The sequence below is a fragment of the Struthio camelus genome, chromosome 36 (genome assembly GCF_040807025.1).
Source record: "Struthio camelus isolate bStrCam1 chromosome 36, bStrCam1.hap1, whole genome shotgun sequence".
Classification (NCBI taxonomy): domain Eukaryota; kingdom Metazoa; phylum Chordata; class Aves; order Struthioniformes; family Struthionidae; genus Struthio; species Struthio camelus.
Genome location: NC_090977.1, coordinates 95,389 through 119,606, shown reverse-complemented (window position 1 = coordinate 119,606; position 24,218 = coordinate 95,389). Strand labels below are relative to the sequence as shown.

Sequence of the window (24,218 nt, the reverse complement as noted above, 5' to 3'; positions counted from 1 at the left end):
GCCCGCCAGCCGCCGCCTCCCCTCCGCGCAGCCCCCTCATTTGCATAACCCCGCCCAGCGACCGCTCCCCATTGGCTGCGAGAGCGGGCGGGAGGTGAGGAGGGCGGGGCCCAGCGGGCAGACGCGGCGCTGATTGGCGCGAGTTGGAGGGGGGTCCCGCCCCTCCGCTTCCGGTACGCGGCGACGTCGGCCGCGCTCCACTTCCGCCCGTGCTGCGGTGCTGGCAGCCCCGGCTGCGAGCGCTTCCGGGTCAGGGCCCCGCCCCGTCGCCGCGATGGAGCTGGAGCGCATCGGTGGGGCCGGGGGGGCCCTGGGGGGGCTGCGGAGGCCAAAAAGGGCGTTGAAGGGGCTCCTTTGGGGGTGCGGGGGGGTGACGGGGGCGATCTGTAGAGGTGGGGGGGCCCTGGGGGGGGAGGAGGGGGCCCTGGGGGGGGGCTGGGGGGCGCCTGTGGGGTCCTGGGGGGTCTCTGAGGGTGTCTGGGGGGTCCTTGGGGGGTTCTGGGGGAGTCTATGGGGCTGGGGGGCGTCTTTGGGGTCCTGGGGGGTCTCTGAGGGTGTCTGGAGGGTCCTTGGGGGGTTCTGGGGGAGTCTATGGGGCTGGGGGGCATCTTTGGAGTCCTGGGGGGTCTCTGAGGGTGTCTGTGGGGCCCTTGGGGGGTTCTGGGGGAGTCTATGGGGCTGGGGGGCGTCTTTGGGGTCCTGGGGGGTCTCTGAGGGTGTCTGTGGGGCCCTTGGGGGGTTCTGGGGGAGTCTATGGGGCTGGGGGGTGTCTTTGGGGTCCTGGAGGGTCTCTGAGGGTGTCTGTGGGGTCCTTGGGGGGCCCTGGGGGTGTCTAGGGGGCTTGAGGGAGGGGATCTATGGGGCTCTGGAGAAGTCTATGGGGTCGTGGGGGGGCCCTAGGGATGACTATGGGGTTCTGGGGGGCCCTGGGAGAGTCTATGCGGTTCTGGGGGGAGTCTGTGGGGCTCTGGGGGAGAATGTGGGGTCTTGGGGGGGACCATGGAGGTGTCTAGGGGGCTCTAGGGGGGCTCTGTGGGCTTCTAGAGAAGTCTATGGGGTCGTGGAGGGGGCCTGGGACTGTCTATGGGGTCCTAGGGGAGCCTGGGGGGTCTGTGGGGCTCTAAGGGAGTCTTTGGGGTCCTGGGGGGGTTCTGGGGGTGTCTAGGGGGCCCTGGGGGGAGTCTGTGGGGTCCTGAGGGCATCTATGGGGTCCTGGGGGGCTCTGGGGGATCAGTGGGGCTCTAAGGGAGTCTATGGGGTTCTGGGGGTGTCTAGGGGGCCCTGGGGGGAGTCTGGGGGGTCCTGGGGGGGTCTGTGGGGCTCTAAGGGAGTCTGTGGGGTTCTGGGGGGTCCTGGCAGTATCTATAGGGCTCTGAGGCACAGAGGGGGGCTCTGGGGGTATCTAGGGGGCTGGGAGTGCCTGTGGGGGGCTGGGGGGTGCCTATAGGGCTGGGGGGGCATCGAGGGCCCCCACCCTGACGCCCCCCCCCCCCCAGCGCTGCCCCCCCGGGGGCCCCTGGAGCTGCCGCTGGCCCTGCTGGAGCTGGGCTGCGCCGGGCGCCTGGAGCTGCTCACGCGGCCCGAGGGGCCGGGGGGGCCCCCGCTGCCCCTCTCCACGGTGAGACGCCCCCAAAACCCCCCAGAACGGCCCCAAAACACCCCCGCCGCCCCTCTCCGCGGTGAGACGCCCCCAAAACCCCCAGAACGGCCCCAAAACGCCCCCGCCGCCCCTCTCCACGGTGAGACGCCCCCAAAACCCCCCGGAACGGCCCCAAACCGCCCCCGCCGCCCCTCTCCGCGGTGAGACGCCCCCAAAACCCCCCAGAACGGCCCCAAAACACCCCCGCCGCCCCTCTCCATGGTGAGACGCCCCCAAAACCCCCCAGAACGGCCCCAAACCGCCCCCGCCGCCCCTCTCCACGGTGAGACGCCCCCAGAGCACCCCAGAACGGCCCCAAACCGCCCCCGCCGCCCCTCTCCGCGGTGAGACGCCCCCAAAACCCCCAGAACGGCCCCAAAACGCCCCCGCTGCCCCTCTCCGCGGTGAGACGCCCCCAAAACCCCCCAGAACGGCCCCAGACCACCCCCGCCGCCCCTCTCCACGGTGAGACGCCCCCAGAGCACCCCAGAACGGCCCCAAACCGCCCCCGCCGCCCCTCTCCGCGGTGAGACGCCCCCAAAACCCCCCGGAACGGCCCCAAAACGCCCCCGCTGCCCCTCTCCGCGGTGAGACGCCCCCAAAACCCCCCAGAACGGCCCCAGACCACCCCCGCCGCCCCTCTCCACGGTGAGACGCCCCCAGAGCACCCCAGAACGGCCCCAAACCGCCCCCGCCGCCCCTCTCCGCGGTGAGACGCCCCCAGAGCACCCCAGAACGGCCCCAAACCGCCCCCGCCGCCCCTCTCCGCGGTGAGACGCCCCCAAAACCCCCCGGAACGGCCCCAAACCGCCCCCGCCGCCCCTCTCCGCGGTGAGACGCCCCCAGAGCACCCCAGAATGGCCCCAAACCGCCCCCACCGCCCCTCTCCGCGGTGAGACGCCCCCAAAACCCCCCAGAATGGCCCCAAACCGCCCCCGCTGCCCCTCTCCGCGGTGAGACGCCCCCAAAACCCCCAGAACGGCCCCAAAACGCCCCCGCCGCCCCTCTCCGCGGTGAGACGCCCCCAAAACCCCCAGAATGGCCCCAAACCGCCCCCGCCGCCCCTCTCCGCGGTGAGACGCCCCCAAAACCCCCAGAACGGCCCCAAACCGCCCCCGCCGCCCCTCTCCGCGGTGAGACGCCCCCAAAACCCCCCAGAACGGCCCCAAACCGCCCCCGCCGCCCCTCTCCGCGGTGAGACGCCCCAAAACCCCCCAGAATGGCCCCAAACCGCCCCCGCCGCCCCTCTCCGCGGTGAGACGCCCCCAAAACCCCCCAGAACGGCCCCAAACCGCCCCCGCCGCCCCTCTCCGCGGTGAGACGCCCCCAAAACCCCCAGAACGGCCCCAAACCGCCCCCGCCGCCCCTCTCCGCGGTGAGACGCCCCCAAAACCCCCCAGAATGGCCCCAAACCGCCCCCGCCGCCCCTCTCCGCGGTGAGACGCCCCCAAAACCCCCCAGAATGGCCCCAAACCGCCCCCGCCGCCCCTCTCCGCGGTGTGACGCCCCCAAAACACCCTGAACCCCCCCCAAGAATGTTTCCCATTGCCCTTCAGAGCCCTGAGCCTGCAAAACCCCCCCTGAAAGACCCCAGTTTCTCTCTAACCCCCCCAAATCGTTTCCTCCCCCTGGTGAGACCCCCCCCCCGCAGCCCCCACCACCCCTAAAACCTTCCCGTTCTGTGGGGTGGGACCCAAAGCTCCTCCAACCCCCCCCCAAATGCTGCCGCCCGTCCCCTCCACTGCTCTTCTCCACGGTGCGAGACCCCCCCCCCCCCCGTGGGGAGCAGCCCCCTGCTGACCCCCCCACGCCGTGGGGAGCGGCCCCCCGCTCACCCCCCCCGTGGCGCCCAGCTGCCCCGGGGGCTGCCCCCCTTCGCCCCCCCGCTGGTGGCGGAGCTGGAGCGGCGCTTCCTGGGCTCCCCCGAATGGCTGCCCCCCCACGGCCACGAGCGGGCCCCCAGGTACGGGGGGGCCACGGGTGTCTGGGGGGGGTCTGCTATCGGGTTTGGGGGTCTGGGGGGGGCATGGGGTGTCTGGGGGCACCCCATGGGATGGGGTGGGACCACCCCGCAGTCTAGGGGGGATTTGAGGGTCCTAGGGGGGTCTGGGATAGGGTGGGGGGGCTGAGGGGGTTCTGGGGGGGTCTGGGGGACATGGGGGGGCCCAGGGGGGCTCTGAGGGGATCTGGGATGGGGTTGGGGGGTCGTGGGGGGCACTGGGGGGGTCCCAGGGGTGTCTTGGGGGGACATGGGGGTTGTAGGGGGGTCAGGGATGGGGTTGGGGGTCCTGGGAGGGTACTTGCAGGTCCTGGGGGGGTCTGGGGGCGTTTGGGGGGGTCAGAGATGGGTTTGCAGGTCCGGGGGGGGTACCTGCAGGTCCTGGGGGGGTCTGGGGGCGTTTGGGGGGGTCAGGGATGGGGTTGCGGGTCCTGGAGGGGTACCTGCAGGTCCTGGGGGGGTCTGGGGGCGTTTGGGGGGTCAGGGATGGGTTTGCAGGTCCTGGGGGGGTACCTGCAGGTCCTGGGGGGGTCTGGGGGCGTTTGGGGGGGGTCAGGGATGGGGTTGCAGGTCCTGGGGGGGTACCTGCAGGTCCTGGGGGGGTCTGGGGGCGTTTGGGGGGGGTCAGGGATGGGTTTGCAGGTCCGGGGGGGGTACCTGCAGGTCCTGGGGGGGTCTGGGGGCGTTTGGGGGGTCAGGGATGGAGCTGGGGGAGACTTGGGGGTCCTGGGGGGGGTCAGGGATGGGGTTAGGGGGTTTGGGGGGGAACACGGGGGTTGTGGGGGGTTCAGGGATGGGGCTGGGGTGCACATGGGGGTTCTAGGGGGGTCAGGGATGGGGTTAGGGGGTCCTGGGGGGACATAGGGCTCATGGGGGGGTCAGGGAAGGGGCTGGGGGGGACTTGGGGGTCCTGGGGGGGGTCACAGAGGTCTGGGGGGGCTCCCGGGTGGTCGAGGAGGTCCCGGGAGGGGTCTCTGTGCTCTGGGGGGGTCGTGGGGGTGCTGGGGGGTCCGGGGGGGGTCCGTGAGCCCCGTGGGGGGGGCCGCGGGACCCCCCCCCGACCCCTCCCCACGGCGGCAGACGGTGGTCGCGGGCGCCGGAGCCGCGAGCCCTCTTCGTGCTGGAGCCGACCCCCCCGCACGGGGCGCTGCGGGCCGAGCGGGACCCCCGCAGCGGGGCGCTGCTGGGCTTCGCCGAGGTGCGCCGGGGCCGGGGGGGGGGGCGCGGGGTGGGGAGGGGGCCCGGACGCCTGGGCCCTCACCCCCCCCCCCAACAGGCGCTGCTGGACAACCCGGGGCTGTCGGCCAAGAACTCGCTGTCGCTGCGGCGGGCGCCCGGACCCCCCGCCCAGGCGCTGCGGGGCGCCGCCACCAACTACCCCTTCTGGCCAGGTAACCGCCCCCCCCCGGGGCAGAACCGACCCCCCCCCGGCCCCCTCGGCCCCACACAGCCCCCCCGGCCCCCCGCATCCCCACCACAGCCCCCCGCCCAGGTGCTGCGGGGCGCCGCCACCAACTACCCCTTCTGGCCAGGTAACCGCCCCCCCCCAGGGCAGAACCGACCCCCCCCCGGCCCCCTCGGCCCCACACAGCCCCCCCCCGGCCCCCCGCATCCCCACCACAGCCCCCCGCCCAGGCGCTGCGGGGCGCCGCCACCAACTACCCCTTCTGGCCAGGTAACCGCCCCCCCCCGGGGCAGAACCGACCCCCCCCTCGGCCCCACACAGCCCCCCCCCGGCCCCCCGCATCCCCCCCACAGCCCCCCGCCCAGGCGCTGCGGGGCGCCGCCACCAACTACCCCTTCTGGCCAGGTAACCCCCCCCCCGGGGCAGAACCGACCCCCCCCCGGGGCAGAACTGACCCCCCCCCCGGGCTGCCCCCCAGCCCCCCCACGCTCCCCCCCCCCAGGTGGCCTGGATGAGCCCAGCCTGGAGCAGATCCGAGCTCACGACTCCCAGGAGCAGGACGTCGACTTCGAGGCCGGTAAGGGGCCCAGGCGTCCGGCAGGGGCCCAGGCGTCCGGGAGGTGTCCCCCCACCCCCGTTCTCAATTAGGCCCTTTTTGTCCCCCCCAGACCTGCTGACGACCCCCCCCGGGCTGAAGCGAGGCGTCGACTTCCAACCCCAAGGTAGGACCTGCCCCGAAAAGAGGGGTAGCGTCACTGAGTTGGGGGCAAGTCTGCTCGGGGGGGGGCACCCGGACGCCTGGGTCCCTGTGGGGAGGGTCCGCGGGGGGGGCTCAGCGCTGTGCCCCCCCCAGGCGCCCGGGCCCCGGGGCCGCTGTCGCTCTCCAGCCTGCTGGGCGCCCTGGACACCTTCGAGCTGGGGGACGAGGAGGCCGCGGGGGGGGCTGGGCCCACGGGGGGGGCCGGGCCCGCGGGGGGGCCCCCCCGGCCGCAGCCCCCCGGGGGGGGCCCCGAGGAGCCCCCCCTGCGCCGCGCCGACAGCCTGGAGGAGCTGGTGCTGCAGGTGGGTGCCGGGGCGGGGGGGGCTGTGGAGGCTTTGGGGGGGGTCTGTGCCCCCCCTGCTCATTCCCGCCCCCCCAGGAGGTGCTGGCAGCCCCCCCGCCGCCCCCCGCCGCCCCCCCGGAGCCCCCCGAGGAGCAGTGGGCCGAGCCGGTGGACATCAGCGCCCCCGTGGACGACTTCTACAAGAAGATCCCCGACCCCGCGTTCACGGTGGGGGGCTCGGGGGGAGCCCGGGGGGGCTCTAGGAGCCATGGGGGGCTCTGGGGGGGCCCTGGGGTCCTGGGGGGGCTCCAAAGGGGTCCCGGGGGGGCTCTAGGAGCCATGGGGACTCGGGGGGGGCTCTGAAGGGGTCCTGGGGGGTGTCCCAGGGGGCTCTAGGAGCCATGGGGGGCTCTGGGGGGGCCCTGGGGTCCTGGGGGGGGCTCTGAAGGGGTCCCAGGGGGCTCTAGGAGACATGGGGGGCTCTGGGGGGGCCCTGGGGTCCCGGGGGGGCTCTAGGAGACATGGGGGGCTCTGGGGGGGCTCTGAAGGGGTCCTGGGGGGTGTCCCAGGGGGCTCTAGGAGCCATGGGGGGCTCTGGGGGGGCCCTGGGGTCCTGGGGGGGCTTGAGAGGGGTTGCGAGGGGGCTCTAGGAGCCATGGGGGGGCTCTGGGGGGGTCCCGAGGGGCTCTAGGAGCCATGGGGGGTTCCTGGGGGCCCTGGGAGGCTCCTGGGGGAACTTGGGGGTCTCCTGGGGGGCTCTGGGATCCCGGGGCTCTCCTGGGGGGCTCTGGGGGGATCTCTAGGAGCTAGAGGGGCTCCTGGGGGGGCTCCAGGGTCCTGGGGGGGGTCTGGGGGGGGGATTCTGGGGGCTCAGGAGGTCTCATTGGGAATTGGGGGGAGATGTGTGGGAGCTGTGGGGGGCTCCTGGGGCTCTCGTGGGGGGGCGGGGACACGGGGGTGTTTGGGGGGGGGTGCTGGTGGCTGGCAGGGCGCTCAGGGACGCGGAGATGTTTCGGGGGGCCCTGACGCGTTCCCCCCCCCCCCGCAGTGGCCCTTCGAGCCGGACCCCTTCCAGAAACAGGCCATCCTGTGCCTGGAGCGGGGCCAGTCCGTCTTCGTGGCCGCCCACACCTCGGCCGGCAAGACCGTGGTGGCCGAGTACGCCATCGCCCTGGCCCGGCGCCACATGACCCGGTGCGTCCGGGGGCCAGGCCTCCCGCGGGGGCCCCAAAGCTCCCCCAGAGCTCCTGGGGAGGCCCAAACCCTGCCCCGGGGATCCCCCAAAACTTCCCCGAGACCCCAAACCCTCCCTCAGGGGCCCCAAATCCTCCCTGGGGCTCCCCAAATCTCCTTGGGGGTCCCCAAAGTCTCCCTGCGGGGCCCCAAAACAACCCGGCCCTTCCCGTATCTCCCTGGGGTCCCCAAAGCTTCCCTGGAGAGCTCCAAAGCCTCTTTGGGGAGCCCCAAATCTCTCTGGGGGTCTCTAAAGCCTCCCTGGAGAGCCCCAAATCTCCCTGGGGTCCCCAAAGCCTCCCTGGGGAGCCCCAAATCTCTCCAGGAGTCTCCAAAGTCTCCCTGGGGAGCCCCAAATCTCTCCAGGAGTCTCCAAAGCCTCCCTGGAGAGCCCCAAATCTCCCTGGGGTCCCCAAAGCCTCCCTGGGGAGCCCCAAATCTCTCCAGGAGTCTCCAAAGTTTCCCTAGGGAGCCCCAAATCTCCCCGGGGGGCCCCAAAGTCTCCCTGGGGCCCCAAAACCCCCTGGGGGTCCCCAAATCTCCCCAGGAGTCTCCAAAGCCTGCCTGGGGAGCCCCAAATCTCCCCGGGGGGCCCCAAAGCCTCCCTGGGGAGCCCCAAAGCTCTTTGGAGGTTCCCAAAGCCTCCCTGAGGGTCCCCAAAGTTTCCGGAGGCCCCCGAATCTCCCCGGGGGTCCCCAAAGCCTCCCTGGGGACCCCAGACCCGCCCGAGGCCCTGCCGAGCCCGTCCCCAGCCCGGGGCCCCCGCTGACCCCCCCGTCCCCCCCCCCCAGGACCATCTACACGTCGCCCATCAAGGCGCTCTCCAACCAGAAGTTTCGGGACTTCAAGGCGACGTTCGGGGACGTGGGGCTGCTGACGGGCGACGTGCAGCTGCAGCCTGACGCCTCCTGCCTCATCATGACCACCGAGATCCTGCGGTGAGCGCCGGGGGGGGCCGGGGGGGCCGCCGGGGGGGGCCGGGGCGGCCGCCGCACCCCCCGCCTGCCTCGGCCGCCCAGGTCCATGCTCTACAACGGCTCCGACATCATCCGCGACCTGGAGTGGGTGATTTTCGACGAGGTTCATTACATCAACGACGCCGAGGTGAGGCCCGGGGGGCCGGGGGGGGGGCCGGCGGGGGGGCGCTGCCCCCGCCCCGCTGACGGCTGCCCCCCAGCGCGGCGTGGTGTGGGAGGAGGTGCTCATCATGCTGCCTGACCACGTCAACCTCATCCTGCTCAGCGCCACCGTCCCCAACACCCTCGAGTTCGCCCAGTGGGTCGGGTACGCCGGGGTGGGGTGGGGGCCGGCGGGGGGCCTGGGGCGGCCGTGGGCCTGCTGGGGGGCTGGCGGGGGGATGTGGCTGATGGTGGGGGGGGGGGCTGGGGGACGGCGATACGGGGTCCCTGGGGGCTGGGGGGGTCATGGGGCAGCAGTAGGGGGTGCTGGGGGCCGTGGGGCAGCTCTGTGGGGTTGTGGGGCAGCTCTGTGGGGCATGGGGGGGCGTGGGGTGGCAATAGGAGGTGCTGGGGGCCGTGGGGCAGCTCTGTGGGGTTGTGGGGCAGCTCTGTGGGGCATGGGGGGGCGTGGGGTGGCAATAGGGGGTGCTGGGGACTGTGGGGCAGCTCTGTGGGGCAGCAATAGAGGGTGCTGGGGGGCGTGGGGCAGCTCTGTGGGGTGCTGGGGGGGCCATGGGGCAGCAGTAGGGGGTGCTGGGGGCCGTGGGGCAGCTCTGTGGGGCATGGGGTGGGTGTGGGGCAGAAATATGGGGTGCTGAGGGCTGTGGGGCAGCAATAGGGGGTGCTGGGGGCCGTGGGGCAGCTCTGTGGGGCAGCAATAGAGGGTGCTGGGGGGGGCGTGGGGCAGCTCTGTGGGGTGCTGGGGGGGCCATGGGGCAGCAGTAGGGGGTGCTGGGGGCTGGGGGCAGCTCTGTGGGGCACGGGGGGCCGTGGGGCAGCCAGAGGGGTGGCACAGGGTTGCAGGGTCCGTGCAGCCCACGGGGGGTCGGCTCAGCGGCGCCCTGATCCACCCCGTTTCTGCCCCGTTTCTGCCCCGTTTCTGCCCCGTTTCTGCCCCGCTCGGCCCGGCGCAGGCGGATCAAGCGGAAGCGGCTGCGGGTCATCAGCACCCGGCAGCGCCCGGTGCCGCTGGAGCATTTCCTCTACACCGGCAACAGCCCCCGCACCCGCGACCAGTTCTTCCTCCTGCTCGACGCCCGCGGCACCTTCTGCACCCAGGGGTGAGCCCGCCTGCCCCACGGCGGCCCCACGGCGGCCCCACGGCGGCCCCGCGGCGCCCGGCCCCGCGCAGCCCACGGCCGCCCCGCCGCGCTGCCGGATGGCCCCCGGCTGCCCGGCCCCGCGGGACCCCCGGAGCCGACCCGGCCCCACGGCGTTGGCCCGGCCCCACGGCGTTGACCCGGCCCCACGGCGTGTCCCCCCCCCCCCAGGTACTACGCGGCGGTGGAGGCCAAGAAGGAGCGGACGAGCAAGCACGCGCAGAGCTTCGGGGCCAAGCAGCCCACCTTCGGGGGCACCGGCCCGGGGCAGGTGGGGGGGGGATTGGGGTCCCCAGGTGGGCAGGGGCCCTGTTTTGGGGGGCTTTGGGGTCCCCATGACAGTTAGCTCCTGTTTTGGGGGGAATTAGGGTCTCCAGGTGGGCCAGGGTCCCATTTTGGGGCACTTTGGGGTTCCCAGGGCAGATGGGAGTCCCATTTTCGGAGAAATTGGGGTCTCCGGGACAGACAAAGGTCCCATTTTGGGGGGAATTGGGGGTTCTGTTTTGGGTACTTTGGGGTCTGTGGGCGTGTGGAGGTCTTGCTTTGGAATTTGGGGCCCCAGGTGGGCAAAGATTCTGTTTTGGGGGGAATTGGGGTCTCCAGGCATTCAGGGGTCCCATTTTTGGGGGGGAATTGGGGTCCCTGGGCGTTTGGGGTTCCCGTTCTGGGGGGAACTGGGGTCTCTGGGTGTTCGGGGTTCCCATTTTTGGGGGGAACTGGGGTCCCCGGGCGTTTGGGGTTCCCATTTGGGGGGAACTGGGGTCCCTGGGCGTTCAGGGTTCTCATTTCTGGGGGGAACTGGGGTCCCCGGGCGTTTGGGGTTCCCATTTTGGTGGGGACTGGGGTCTCCGGGTGTTCAGGGGTCCCATTTTTGGGGGGAACTGGGGTCCCTGGGTGTTTGGGGTTCCCATTTGGGGGGAACTGGGGTCTCCGGGCGTTCAGGGTTCCCATTTTTGGGGGGAACTGGGGCCCCCGGGCGTTTGGGGTTCCCATTTGGAGGGAACTGGGGTCCCCGGGCGTTCAGGGTTCCCATTTCTGGGGGGAACTGGGGTCCCTGGGTGTTCAGGGTTCCCATTTTGGTGGGGAACTGGGGTCTCCGGGCGTTCAGGGTTCCCATTTTTGGGGGGAACTGGGGTCCCTGGGTGTTCGGGGTTCCCATTTTGGTGGGGACTGGGGTCTCCGGGCGTTCAGGGTTCCCATTTTTGGGGGGAACTGGGGTCCCCGGGCGTTCGGGGTTCCTGTTCTGGGTGGACGTGGGGTCCCCGGGCGTTTGGGGGGACCTGGGGTCCCCGGGCGGGCGGCGCGGGGGCCCCGCTGAGGCGCCCGCGCGCAGGACAAGGGCGTGTGGCTGGCGCTGCTGGGCGCCCTGCGGGCCCGCGAGCAGCTGCCCGTGGTGGCCTTCACCTTCTCGCGGAGCCGCTGCGACGAGCACGCGGCCGCCCTGGGCTCCCTCGACCTCACCTCCAGCGCCGAGAAGAGCGAGGTGCACGTCTTCTTCCAGAAGTGCGTCGCCCGCCTCAAGGGCTCCGACCGGCAGCTGCCCCAGGTCCGCGCGCGGGGACGCGCCGGGGGCTCGGCGGGGCGCCGGGGGCACGTGGGGACGCGGGGAGCCTGCGGGGATGGGTAGGCTCGCTCCGGGGCTCAGTGGGACACGTGGGGACGTGGAGAAGGTGGGGATGTGGAGGTGCACCGTGGGGCTCAGTGGGACACGTGGGGACACGTGGGGACGTGGAGGACGTGGGGATGTGGAGGTGCACCGTGGGGCTCAGTGGGACACGTGGGGACGTGTGGGGACGTGGAGAACGTGGGGATGTGGAGGTGCACCTTGGGGCTCAGTGGGACACGTGGGGACCTGTGGGGACATGGGGATGTGGAGGTGCACCGTGGGGCTCAGTGGGACACGTGGGGACGTGGAGAACGTGGGGATGTGGAGGCGCACCGTGGGGCTCAGTGGGACACGCGGGGACGCGTGGGGACATGGAGAACGTGGGGACGTGGAGGCGCACCGTGGGGCTCAGTGGGCCACGCGGGGACGTGTGGGGACGTGGAGGACGTGGAGGCGCACCGTGGGGCTCAGTGGGACACGTGGGGACATGTGGGGACGTGGAGAACGTGGGGACGTGGAGGCGCACCGTGGGGCTCAGTGGGACACGTGGGGACCTGTGGGGACATGGGGATGTGGAGGTGCACCGTGGGGCTCAGTGGGACGTTGGGGACACAGGGGCACACCGTGGGGCTCGATGGGACATAAGAGGCGGGTGGGGATGGGGAGAACGTGTAGGGACGTGGGGGCACACCAGGGGCTCAGTGGGATGTGGGGGACACGTGGGGCACCCCAGGGTGCTCAATGGGGTGCGGGGAACACGGGGGCACGTGGAGGACGTGGGGACGGGGAGGTGCACCGTGGAGCTTGATGGGACGCGGGGACACACCAGGGCGCTCGATGGGACGTGAGGGCCGCGTGGGGCCCCCGGGGCGGTGCCGTGGGGCCGGCTGACCCCCGGCCGCCCCCGCAGGTGCTGCACCTGGCGGAGCTGCTCAAGCGGGGCATCGGGGTGCACCACAGCGGGGTGCTGCCCATCCTCAAGGAGGTGGTGGAGATGCTCTTCAGCAAGGGGCTGGTCAAGGTGAGCCGGGGGGCAGCCGGGGGCCCTGGGGGCCGCGCCCCACGGCGCCCCCGCCCCACGGCACCTCCGCCCCCCAGGTGCTCTTTGCCACCGAGACCTTCGCCATGGGGGTGAACATGCCGGCCCGCACCGTCGTCTTCGACTCCATCCGCAAACACGACGGCACCAACTTCCGCGACCTGCTGCCTGGTGAGCGGCGCCGCTGGGGGTCTGGAGCCGCCCGGGGGGCTGCCGTGGGGCTGGGCTGGTGAAGCAAGCTGAGGGGCAGCGTCTGGAGCTGCGGGGAGAGGCCGTGGGGCAGGACTCGGGGCCGTGGGGCCAGGTTGATGGCTGTGGGGCAGCTGTTGAGCCCGCAGCAGGTGAGCACGTGCAGATGGCTGGCCACCTGGTAGGCTTGGTGGCCGTGGGGCGGCCGTGGGGCCGGGTGGGTGGCCGTGGGGCAGCACTGACCTCCTGGCAGGCGAGGATGTGCAGATGGCTGACCACCTCGTAGGGTTGGGGGCTGTGGGAAGGGGTCGGTGGCCGTGGGGCCGGGTGGGTGGCCGTGGGACGTGGTTGGTGGCCGTGGGGCGGCTGTGGGGCAGGCGCTGACCCCCCCCGGCAGGTGAGTACGTGCAGATGGCTGGCCGCGCGGGGCGCCGAGGCCTCGACGCCACGGGCACCGTCATCATCCTCTGCAAGGGGCCCGTGCCTGACATGGCCGACCTGCACCGCATGATGCTGGTGAGACCCCTGCGTCCCCCCCACGTCCCCCCTCGCGTCCCCCAGCACCCCCAACCCTCGGTGTCGCCCCACGGTGATGTTCTCTGGCGTCCCCAATCTCCCGTGTCCCCCCCCCAAGACGTCTGTGTCCCCGCTCTCTCGTGTTCCCATGTCCCTCGTGTCCCCCATGTTCTCACACCCCGTGTCCCCTGGGGGTGCCGTGGCCCGTCCCCACCCTGGGCTGCCCTTCTGGGCCAGTGTCCTGTTCTGTGTCACCTACGCCCCATCCCCACGTCCTGCGGTGTCCCCATGTCCCCCGTGACGACGTCCCCGAGCCCCTTGCGGTGGTGTCCCCCCATGGTGATGTCCCCAGAGCCGCCCCAGAGCCCCAGCTCCACTTCTACACCGTGATCCTCAACCTGTCCCACCTTCCCCGTGGCATCCCCGTGTCCCCCGTGACGACGTCCCCGAGCCCCTTGCGGTGGTGTCCCCCCATGGTGACATCCCCAGAGCTCCAGCTCCACCTCATCTACACCGTGATCCTCAACCCGTCCCACCTTCCCCGTGGCATCCCCGTGTCCCCCGTGACGACGTCCCCGAGCCCCTTGCGGTGGTGTCCCCCCATGGTGACATCCCCAGAGCTCCAGCTCCACCTCATCTACACCGTGATCCTCAACCCGTCCCACCTTCCCCGTGGCGTCCCCGTGTCCCCCGTGACGACGTCCCCGAGCCCCTTGCGGTGGTGTCCCCCCATGGTGACATCCCCAGAGCTCCAGCTCCACCTCATCTACACCGTGATCCTCAACCCGTCCCACCTTCCCCGTGGTGTCCCTGTGTCCCCCGTGACGACGTCCCCGAGCCCCTTGCGGTGGTGTCCCCCCATGGTGACATCCCCAGAGCTCCAGCTCCACCTCATCTACACCGTGATCCTCAACCCGTCCCACCTTCCCCGTGGCGTCCCGTGTCCCTCGTGACAACGTCCCCGAGCCCCTTGCGGTGGTGTCCCCCCATGGTGACGTCCCCAGAGCTCCAGCTCCACCTCATCTACACCGTGATCCTCAACCCGTCCCACCTTCCCCGTGGCGTCCCGTGTCCCCCGTGACGACGTCCCCGAGCCCCTTGCGGTGGTGTCCCCCCATGGTGACGTCCCCATCCCTAGACCTGCCCCAGAGCCCCGGTCCCACCTCGCTGCCACCGTGACCCTCGACCCGTCCCCGATCCCCCGCGGTGACGTCTCCCCCCACCTCCACGTCCCCGTCCCCAGGGCCGCCCCACGCGGCTGGAGTCCCAGTTCCGCCTCACCTACACCATGATCCTCAACCTGCTGCGGGTCGAGGCGCTGCGGGTCGAGGACATGATGCGCCGCAGCTTCTCCGAGTTCCACGTGCGCCGTGACGCCCCGGTACGGGGGGACGTGGGGACACGGGGGGACACGGGGACGCGGAGATGGGAGGACATGGGGGGACATTGGGGGACATGGAGACACGGGGGGACGTGGAGACACGGAGGGACCCAGGGACGCTCGGGGGTGACGCACGCACCTGGCAGGGCGCGAGGACGCCCCATTGCCCTGGGACGGGGGTTTTGGGGGAGACTCGGGGGGTTTGGGGAGTCCTGATGGCCCCCACCCCGGCCATGAGTGGCAGGGAGGGGTCTGGGGGCGGTTTGGGGGCGTTTGGGGGCCGTTTCAGGCCCCGACGCCCCCCAGGCCCACGAGCGGCGGGTGGCGGAGCCGGGCGGGGGTTTTGGGGCGGTTTGGGGGCGTTTGGGGGCCGTTTCAGGCCCCGATGCCCCCCAGGCCCACGAGCGGCGGGTGGCGGAGCTGAGCCGGGCGCTGGAGGCGCTGGGCGAGGTGGAGACCTCGGGGCCGCTGGCCGACCTGCCCCAGTACTACAGGACCGTGCGGGAGCTGCGCCAGGCCCGCGCCCTGCTCCAGGTACGCTGGGGGCACTGGGGGGCACTGGGGGACACTGGGGGACGCCGGGGTCCTCGGGGCTCCCGGCGCTGGGGACGCGACGGGTCCCCGGGAGCCGTCTCGGCATCCCGTCCCGCGGGCGTTCGGGTGTTGGGGGGTCCCCAGGTGCCACCTGATGGCGTTGGGGGTCCCAGAGGTCCCCAAGTGCCACCCCATGGTGCTGGGGGTCTTGGAGGAATCCCCAGGTGCCCCTTGATGGCATTGGGGGTCCCGGGGGTCCCCAGATGTCACCTCGGTGGTGTTGAGGGTCCTGGGGGGTCTCCAAGTGCCACCCCATGGTGCTGGGGGTCCTAGGGGAGGTCACTGGGTGCCACCCCATGACGTTGAAGGCCCTGGAGGGATCTCCAGGTGCCACCTGATGGCATTGGGGGTCCCCAGATGTCACCTCGGTGGTGTTGAGGGTCCTGGGGGGTCTCCAAGTGCCACCCCATGGCGTTGGGGCTCCCGGGGGGTTCCTGGGTGCCACCTGATGGCATTGGGGGTCCTGGGGGTGCCCAGATGTCACCTCGGTGGTGTTGAGGGTCCTGGGGGGGTCCCCAAGTGCCACCCCATGGTGCTGGAGGTTATGGGGGGTTCCTGGGTGCCACCCCATGACATTGAAGGTCTTGGAGGGATCCCCAGGTGCCCCTTGATGGCGTTGGGGGTCCCGGGGGTCCCCAGATGTCACCTCGGTGGTGTTGAGGATCCTGGGGGGTCTCCAAGTGCCACCCCATGGTGCTGGGGCTCCCGGGGGGTTCCTGGGTGCCACCTGATGGCGTTGGGGGTCCCGGGGGTCCCCCGGTGCCACCCCATGGCCTCGGGGGTCCCGGAGGCCCCACGGGGGTGCCGGGGGGCGGTGGCCGCGGCGCTGACGTCCCCCCCGTGCCCCGGCGGCAGCGGCGGGCGGTGGAGTCGGTGGCCGGGCTCAAGGCGCTGGCGCCGGGACGGGTGGTGGTGGTGAACACGCCGGCGCACCGCAACGCCCTGGGGCTCATCCTGCAGGTACCGCGGCCCCCCGTGTCCCCCCACGTCCCCCCATGACCCCCCACGTCCCCCCATGACCCCCCACGTCCCCCCATGACCCCCCACGTCCCCTCGTGTCCCCCGCGTCCCCTCGCGTCCCCCGGTGTCCTCTCACATCTCCCCGTGTCCCCTTGCGTCCCCCCGTGTCCCTCCACGTCCCCCCGTGTTCCTTCGTGTCCCCCCACGTCCCCCCGCGTCCCCCCGTGTCCCCCCGTGACCCCTGGTCTCCCCTCGTGTCCCCCAGGTCCCCCCATCCCCCCCCGTCCCCGCGTGCTCTGTGACCCCCCAGGTCCCCCCGTCCGCGTCCCCCCTCTCCCTCCGCGCCTGTCCCGGCGCCAGGACCCCCCCCCGGGCGCCCCCGTCCCATCGTGCCCCCCCCGGTCCCCCCCCCAGGTCTCCTCGGATGGGCCCAACCGGACCTTCACGGCGCTGGTGCTCTGCGAGAAGCCCCCCGAGGAGGGGGGGCCGCCGGCCCCGGGCAGCCCCCCCCCGGACGCCCCCTACCCTGAAGACCTGCTGCACACCAAGCTCTTCGTGCCCGAGGGTGGGCCCGGACGCCTGGGCCCCGCGGGGTGGGGGGGGGGGGGACCCGGACGCCTGGGCCCCGCGGGGTGGGGGGTGGGGGGACCCGGACGCCTGGGCCCCGCGGGGTGGGGGGGTGGGACCCGGACGCCTGGGCCCCGCGGGGCTGGGGGGACCCGGACACCTGGGCCCCACGGGGTGAGGGGGGCGCCGAGCAGTGCGGAGCCCCCCCGGACGCCTGGGCCCCGCGGGGCCAGGGGGACCCGGACGCCTGGGCCCCACGGGGTGAGGGGGTGACCTGGATGCCTGGATCCCACAGTGCGAGGGGGTTCCCGGACGCCTGGGCCCCACGGGGTGGGGGGGGGACCCGGACGCCTGGATCCCACAGTGCGAGGGGGTTCCCGGACGCCTGGGCCCCGCGGGGCGGGGGGGGGCGCCGAGCAGCGCGGAGCCCCCCCGGACGCCTGGGCCCCGCGGCAGGTCCGTGCGGCCACGCGCTGGAGAAGCTGCTGCCGGGCGACATCGCGGCCATCACGGCCCGGACGCTGCGGCTGAACCCCGAGCGGGTGCTGGCGGACGCGCGGCGGCGGCCGGCCCCCCGCTCCAGGTGGGCCGGGGGGCTCCGGGGGGGTCCGGGGGGGTCCCTGGATTGGGGGAGTCCCTGGCTGGTTCAGACTTGGGACGCTCCAGGGGGTCCCTGGGGGGGTCCCCAGTTTCAGGGGTCTCTGGGGGTTCCCTGGTTTGGGGAGGGGTCTCTGGGGGGTTCCCTGGTTTGGGGAGGGGTCTTGGGGGGGTTCCCCAGTTTCTGGGGTCCCTGGAGGGTTCCCCTGGTTTGGGGAGGGGTCCCTGGGGGGTTCCCCAGGTTCAGGGGTCTCTGGGGGTTCCCTGGTTTGGGGAGGGGTTTTGGGGGAGGTCCCCAGTTTCAAGGGTCTCTGGGGGTTCCCTGGTTTGGGGAGGGGTCTTGGGGGGTTCCCCAGGTTCAGGGGTCTCTGGGGGTTCCCTGGTTTGGGGAGGGGTCTTGGGGGGGGTCCCCAGTTTCAGGAGTCTCTGGGGGTTCCCTGGTTTGGGGAGGGGTCTTGGGGGGGTTCCCCAGTTTCGGGGGTCCCTGGAGGGTTCCCTGGTTTGGGGAGGGGTCCCTGGGGGGTTCCCCAGGTTCAGGGGTCTTTGGGGGGTTCCCTGGTTTGGGGAGGGGTCCCTGGGGGGGGTTCCCCAGTTTCCGGGGTCCCTGGAGGGTTCCCTGGTTTGGGGAGGGGTCTTGGGGGAGGTCCCCAGTTTCGGGGGGTCTCTGGGGGGTTCCCTGGTTTGGGGAGGGGTCTCGGGGGGGTTCCTTGGTTTGGGGAGGGGTCTCTGGAGAGTCCCCAGTTTCCAAGGTCTCTGGGGGGTTCCCCTGGTTTGGAGAGGGGTCTTGGGGGGGGTCCCCAGTTTCAGGGGGTCTCTTGAAAGTTCCCTGGTTTGGGGAGGGGTCCCTGGGGGGGGTCCCCAGTTTTGGGGGTCTCTGGAAGATTCCCCAGTTTGGGGAGGGTCCCCGGGGGGGGTCCCCGGCCTCGGGGCGCTCCGGGGGGTCCCTGCACCGTCCCCCCCCCGGGCAGGAAGGAGGAGGCCGGGGCGGAGGCGAGCGCGGCGGCGCAGGAGCTGGCCCGGCTGGCGGGGGGGGCGCCGGGGGGGCTGCCCTGCCTGGAGCCCGCCGGCGCCCTGCAGCTGCGCGACCCCGAGGCGGTGGAGGCGGCGGCCCGGGCCCGCGACCTGGCGGCCACCCTGGCCTCCTTCCAGTGCGTGCGCAGCCCCCGCTTCGCCCAGCAGGTACCGGGGGGCCGGGGGGCGCCCTCGATGGCCTGGGTCCCCCCCCCCCCGGGGCGTGTCGGGGTGCCCTCGATGCCCTGGGTCCCCCCCCGGGTCCCGTCAGGGCGCCCTCAATGTCCCATGTCCCCCCCGGGTCCCGTCAGGGCGCCCTCGATGCCCCGTGTCCCCCCCGGGGTGCATTGGGGCACAACGGGGGTGGTTTGGGGTCCCTCCGTGCCCCTTTTCCTCCCCGAGGCCTTTTGGGGCATAACTGGGGGGTTTGGGGTCTCTGCGATGCCACATGTCCCTCCTAGGGCGTTTTGGGGCATAACTGGGGCGTTTTGGGGTCTCCTCGATGCCCTGTGGCCCCTCCAGGGTGCTTTGGGGCACAACTGGGGTGTTTTGGGGTTTACTCTATGCCCCCTTTCCCCTCCCGAGATGTTCTGGGGCGCAACCGGGGTGTTTCGGGGTCCCCTGGTGCCCCGTGTCCCCCCGCCCCCTCCCCGGGGGCGTTTTGGGGTCTCCCCGCTTCCCCCGGGGCCCTGTGGGGCGCAGCTGGGGGGTGTTTCGGGGGCCCCCCGGCGCCCCCCGACGCCCCCCGGCGCCCGCAGTTCGCCCGGCTGGCGGCCCGGCAGGAGCTGCTGGAGCAGGTGGAGCAGCTCCGCTTCCTGCTCTCGGACCAGTCGCTGCTGCTGCTGCCCGAGTACCACCAGCGCGTGGAGGTGAGCGGCCCCCCGGGTCCCCCCATGACCCCCCGGACGTCCTCCTGTCCCCCCATGACCCCCCGGACGTCCTCCTGTCCCCCCGGGTCCCCCCGCGCGTCCTCCGGTCCCTCCTGTCCCCCCATGACCCCATGGATGTCCTCGTGTCCCCCCATGACCCCCCGGACGTCCTCCTGTCCCCCCGGGTCCCCCCCCGCGTCCTCCGGTCCCCCCATGACCCCATGGATGTCCTCGTGTCCCCCCATGACCCCCCGGACGTCCTCCTGTCCCCCCTGGTCCCCCCCCCGCGTCCTCCTGTCCCCCCATGACCCCATGGATGTCCTCGTGTCCCCCCATGACCCCCCGGACGTCCTCCTGTCCCCCCGGGTCCCCCCCCGCGTCCTCCGGTCCCCCCATGACCCCATGGATGTCCTCGTGTCCCCCCATGACCCCCCGGACGTCCTCCTGTCCCCCCGGGTCCCCCCCCGCGTCCTCCTGTCCCCCCATGACCCCATGGATGTCCTCGTGTCCCCCCATGACCCCCCGGACGTCCTCCTGTCCCCCCGGGTCCCCCCCCGCGTCCTCCGGTCCCCCCATGACCCCATGGATGTCCTCGTGTCCCCCCATGACCCCCCGGACGTCCTCCTGTCCCCCCGGGTCCCCCCGCGCATCCTCCTGTCCCCCCATGACCCCATGGATGTCCTCGTGTCCCCCCATGACCCCCCGGACGTCCTCCTGTCCCCCCTGGTCCCCCCCCCGCGTCCTCCTGTCCCCCCATGACCCCATGGATGTCCTCGTGTCCCCCCATGACCCCCCGGACATCCTCCTGTCCCCCCTGGTCCCCCCGGACGTCCTCCTGTCCCCCTATGTTCCCCCATGTCCCCCCAGACGTCCTCGTATCCCTCTTGTCCCCCCGGACGTCCTCGTGTTTCCCCACATCCCCCCAGACGTCCTCGTGTCCCCCCGGATGTCCTCGTGTCCCTCCTGTCCCCCCAGATGTCCTTGTGTCCCTCTGTGTCCCCCCGGCCGTTCTCGTGTCCCTCCATGTCCCCCTACGTCCCGCCGGGCGTCCTCCTGTCCCTCCTGTCCCCCCACATCCTCCCAGGCGTCCTCATGTCCCCCCACATCCCCCCGCGTCCCCCTGGACGTCCTCGCGTCCCTCCTGTCCCCCCACGTCCCCTCGGACGTCCCCGGGGTGTCCCACGGCCCCTGGGCTGTCCCGGTCCCCCGTGTCCCCCCACGTCCCCCCCGTCCCTTGCAAGTATTTGGCTGTGGGGAGGGGGTGTCCCCACGCGTCGCCGCGTCCCCGCAGGTGCTGCGGGCGCTGGGCTACGTGGACGGGGCCGGGGCGGTGCGGCTGCCGGGCCGGGTGGCCTGCGAGATGAGCTGCCAGGAGCTGCTGCTGACGGAGCTGGTGCTGGGCAACGTGCTGACGGCGCTGCGGCCCGAGGAGAGCGCCGCCCTGCTCTCCTGCATCGCCTGCCCGGGCCGCGGCGGGCCCCCCCCGGGGCCGCTGCCCCCCGCCCTGCAGCAGGTAGGGTAGGGCCCGCGCCCCGCCGACCCCCCGCCCCGCCGCGCCCCCCCGCGCGATGCGTGCGCCCGGACACTGGGGCCCCCCCGTGCAATACGTGCGCCCGGACGCCGGGGCCCCCCCCGCGCGATACGTGCGCCCGGATGCCGGGGCCCCCCATGCGCGGTGCTGCTGCCCCCGGACGCCGGGGCCCCCCCCGCGTGATACGTGTGCCCGGACGCCGGGGCCCCCCCCGCGCGATACGTGCGCCCGGACGCCAGGGGCCCCCCCCCCCCGCGATACGTGCGCCCGGACGCCGGGGCCCCCCCCCCCCGCGATACGTGCGCCCGGACGCCGGGGCCCCCCCGCGCGCGATACGTGCGCCCGGACGCCGGGGCCCCCCCCGCGCGCGATACGTGCGCCCGGACGCCGGGGCCCCCCCGCGCGATACGTGCGCCCGGACGCCGGGGCCCCCCCCGCGCGATACGTGCGCCCGGACGCCGGGGCCCCCCCCGCGCGATACGTGCGCCCGGACGCCGGGGCCCCCCCCGCGCGATACGTGCGCCCGGACGCCGGGGCCCCCCGCACGATATGTGCCCCCGGACACCGGGGCCCCCGCGCGATACGTGCGCCCGGACGCTGGGATCCCCCCGCGCGATACGTGCGCCCGGACGCCGGGGCCCCCCATGCGGCGGTGCTGCCCCCGGACGCCGGGGCCCCCCGTGCGATGCATGCCCCCGGACGCTGGGGCCCCCCCGCGCGGCGGTGCTGCTGCCCCCGGACGCCGGGGCCCCCCGCGCGATACGTGTGCCCGGACGCTGGGGCCCCCCGCGCGATGCATGCCCCCAGACACTGGGGCCCCCCGCGTGATACATGCGCCCGGACGCCGGGGCCCCCCCGTGTGATACGTACGCCCGGACGCCGGGGCCCCCCATGCGGCGGTGCTGCCCCCGGGCGCCGGGGCCCCCCCGCGCGGCGGTGCTGCTGCCCCCCACGCGGCGGCGCTGGGCGGGCGCCCACGGGCGGTGGCGGTGGCTGCGCAGGGCATGGCGCAGGTGCGGGCGGTGGCCGAGCGCCTGGGGCGGCTGCAGCGCGACTGCGGCCTGGCGCAGAGCGTCGACGACTTCGTGGAGCAGTTCGGCTTCGGGCTGGTCGAGGTCGTCTACGAGTGGGCGCGCGGCACGGTGAGGCGCCGGCCCCGCGTCCTGCCCCACACGTCCTGCCCCGCGTCCTGGCCCCACGCATCCCTGCCCCGCGTCCCGGCCCCACGCGTCCCTGCCCCACGTCCCTGCCCCGCGTCCCGGCCCCGCGTCCTGCCCCACGTCCCTGCCCCACGTCCCGGCCCCACGTCCCTGCCCCACGCGTCCCGGCCCCACGCGTCCCTGCCCCACGCGTCCCGGCCCCACGTCCCTGCCCCGCGCGTCCCGGCCCCACGCGTCCCGGCCCCGCGTCTCTGCCCCACACCTCGGCCCCACGCGTCCCGGCCCCACACGTCCCGGCCCCACATCTCTGCCCCACGCGTCCCAGCCCCACGCGTCCCGGCCCCACACCTCGGCCCCACGCGTCCCTGCCCCACGTCCCTGCCCCGCGCGTCCCGGCCCCACGCGTCCCGGCCCCACACCTCTGCCCCACGCGTCCCTGCCCCACGCGTCCCGGCCCCACGTCCCTGCCCCACATCCCTGCTCCACACCTCTGCCCCGCGTGTCCCGGCCCCACGTGTCCCGGCCCCACGCGTCCCTGCCCCACGCGTCCCTGCCCCACATCTCTGCCCCACGCGTCCCAGCCCCTCGCGTCCCGGCCCCACGCGTCCCGGCCCCACGCGTCCCGGCCCCACGTCCCTGCCCCGCGCGTCCCGGCCCCACGCGTCCCTGCCCCACGCATCCCGGCCCCACACCTCTGCCCCACGCGTCCCGGCCCCACATCCCTGCCCCACATCCCTGCTCCACACCTCTGCCCCGCGTGTCCCGGCCCCACGTGTCCCGGCCCCACGTCCCTGCCCCACGTCCCTGCCCCACGTCCCTGCCCCACGTCCCTGCCCCACGTCCCGGCCCCACGTCTCTGCCCCACGCGTCCCGGCCCCACGTCCCGGCCCCACGCGTCCCGGCCCCACGCGTCCCGGCCCCACGTCCCGGCCCCACGTCCCTGCCCCACATCTCTGCCCCACGCGTCCCGGCCCCACGCGTCCCGGCCCCACACGTCCCTGCCCCACGCATCCCGGCCCCACACCTCTGCCCCACACGTCCCGGCCCCACGCGTCTCAGCCCCTCGCGTCCCTGCCCCACACGTCCCGGCCCCACGCGTCCCGGCCCCACACCTCTGCCCCACGCGTCCCTGCCCCACGCGTCCTGGCCCCACGCGTCCCGGCCCCTCACCTCTGCCCCACGCGTCCCGGCCCCACACGTGTCCCTGCCTGCGACCCCCCGGCTCCGTCCCCTGACCCCCCCCGTGCCCCCCGGCCCCACATGTCCCCCCCCCATCGCCCCCCACTGCCCCATGGCTCTACGGGATGCCCCATATCCCTCCCCAGCCCCATGTGTGCCACCATATCCCCCTCCCGGCTGCCCCACGGCTCTGTGGGTCCCCCCATATCCCCCTCCCGCTGCCCTATGGCTCCACAGGACCCCTCCGTATCCCGCCCCCCCCAGCTGCCCCCAGCCCCACACATCCCCATGGGCCCCCCCCATGTTCCCCCCAGCCCCACATCTGGCCCCACGTCCCCCCCAAATCTCCCCCCATATCCCCCCCAGCCCCACGTCCCCCCCCAGCCCCACGTCCAGCCCCATCTTCCCTTCTACGTCCCCCCCCATGTCCCGTGTCCAGCCCTATGGCCTCCCCCAGCCCCACGTCCCCCCCCAGCCCCCTGTTCCCCCCCCACATCCCCCCCAGCCCCACATGCCCCCCCCAGCCCCGTGTCCAGCCCTATGGCCTCCCCCAGCCCCACGTCCCCCCCCAGCCCCATGTTCCCCCCCCCACATCCCCCCCGGCCCCACATGCCCCCCCCAGCCCCGTGTCCAGCCCTATGGCCTCCCCCAGCCCCATGTCCCCCCCCAGCCCCATGTTCCCCCCCCCACATCCCCCCCAGCCCCACATGCCCCCCCCAGCCCCGTGTCCAGCCCTATGGCCTCCCCCAGCCCCACGTCCCCCCCCAGCCCCCTGTTCCCCCCCCACATCCCCCCCAGCCCCGTGTCCAGCCCTATGGCCTCCCCCAGCCTCATGTTCCCCCCCCCACATGCCCCCCCCAGCCCCGTGTCCAGCCCCACGTCCCCCCCCAGCCCCCTGTTCCCCCCCCCACATCCCCCCCCAGCCCCTCATGCCCCCCCCGGCCCCGTGCCCCCCGGCGGGGCTGTGACGGGGTCCGGCGGGGGTCCGGGCGCAGCCCTTCGCCGAGCTGGCCCGGCTGACGGCGGCGCAGGAGGGCGTCGTGGTGCGCTGCATCCAGCGCCTGGAGGAGACCTGCCGCGACGTGCGCAAGGCCGCCCAGCTGGTGGGCGAGCCCGCCCTGCGCGCCAAGATGGAGGCCGCCTCCGCCATGATCAAGCGCGACATCGTCTTCGCCGCCAGCCTCTACACCCAATAAACCCCCGTCCCCCCCGCCGCCGCCGCCGCGTGGTCTGGTCCGAACCCCCCCGCCGTCGCCGCCGCGTGGTCTGGTCCGAACCCCCCTGTCCCCCCCCCGCCGCCGCCGCGTGGTCTGGTCCGAACCCCCCTGTCCCCCCCCGCCGCCGCCGCCGCCGCCGCGTGGTCTGGTCCGAACCCCCCTGTCCCCATATGGTTCGGTCCAGCCCCTCTACTTAGGGGGGGAG

General features: G+C 73.7%; 1 protein-coding gene across 5 annotated transcripts; it reads left to right on the top strand.

Moving 5' to 3' along the window:
* Positions 1–163: 163 nt before the first annotated feature.
* Positions 164–24,031, top strand: SKIC2 (SKI2 subunit of superkiller complex). Of its 5 annotated transcripts, none has more exons than XM_068923919.1 (29): positions 164–293; positions 1,497–1,618; positions 3,493–3,602; positions 4,719–4,836; positions 4,915–5,029; positions 5,546–5,620; positions 5,712–5,765; positions 5,897–6,105; positions 6,183–6,314; positions 7,135–7,280; positions 8,111–8,257; positions 8,339–8,423; positions 8,497–8,603; positions 9,412–9,558; positions 9,769–9,868; positions 10,931–11,143; positions 12,114–12,224; positions 12,302–12,413; positions 12,829–12,947; positions 14,191–14,328; positions 14,635–14,862; positions 15,778–15,882; positions 16,297–16,447; positions 16,906–17,032; positions 18,015–18,225; positions 18,816–18,926; positions 20,218–20,439; positions 21,528–21,599; positions 23,792–24,031. In XM_068923919.1, the coding sequence occupies exons 1-29, from the start codon at positions 275–277 to the stop codon at positions 23,990–23,992; spliced, it is 3,807 nt and encodes a 1,268-aa protein (XP_068780020.1). In that variant the 5' UTR covers positions 164–274; the 3' UTR covers positions 23,993–24,031. The 5 variants fall into 5 exon arrangements, 3 of the variants coding, with proteins under 3 accessions (XP_068780020.1, XP_068780019.1, XP_068780021.1); XM_068923918.1 differs by having other exon boundaries at positions 21,459–21,599; XR_011137176.1 differs by having other exon boundaries at positions 165–293; positions 18,124–18,225; positions 21,459–21,599; positions 23,792–24,011.
* Positions 24,032–24,218: the final 187 nt, after the last annotated feature.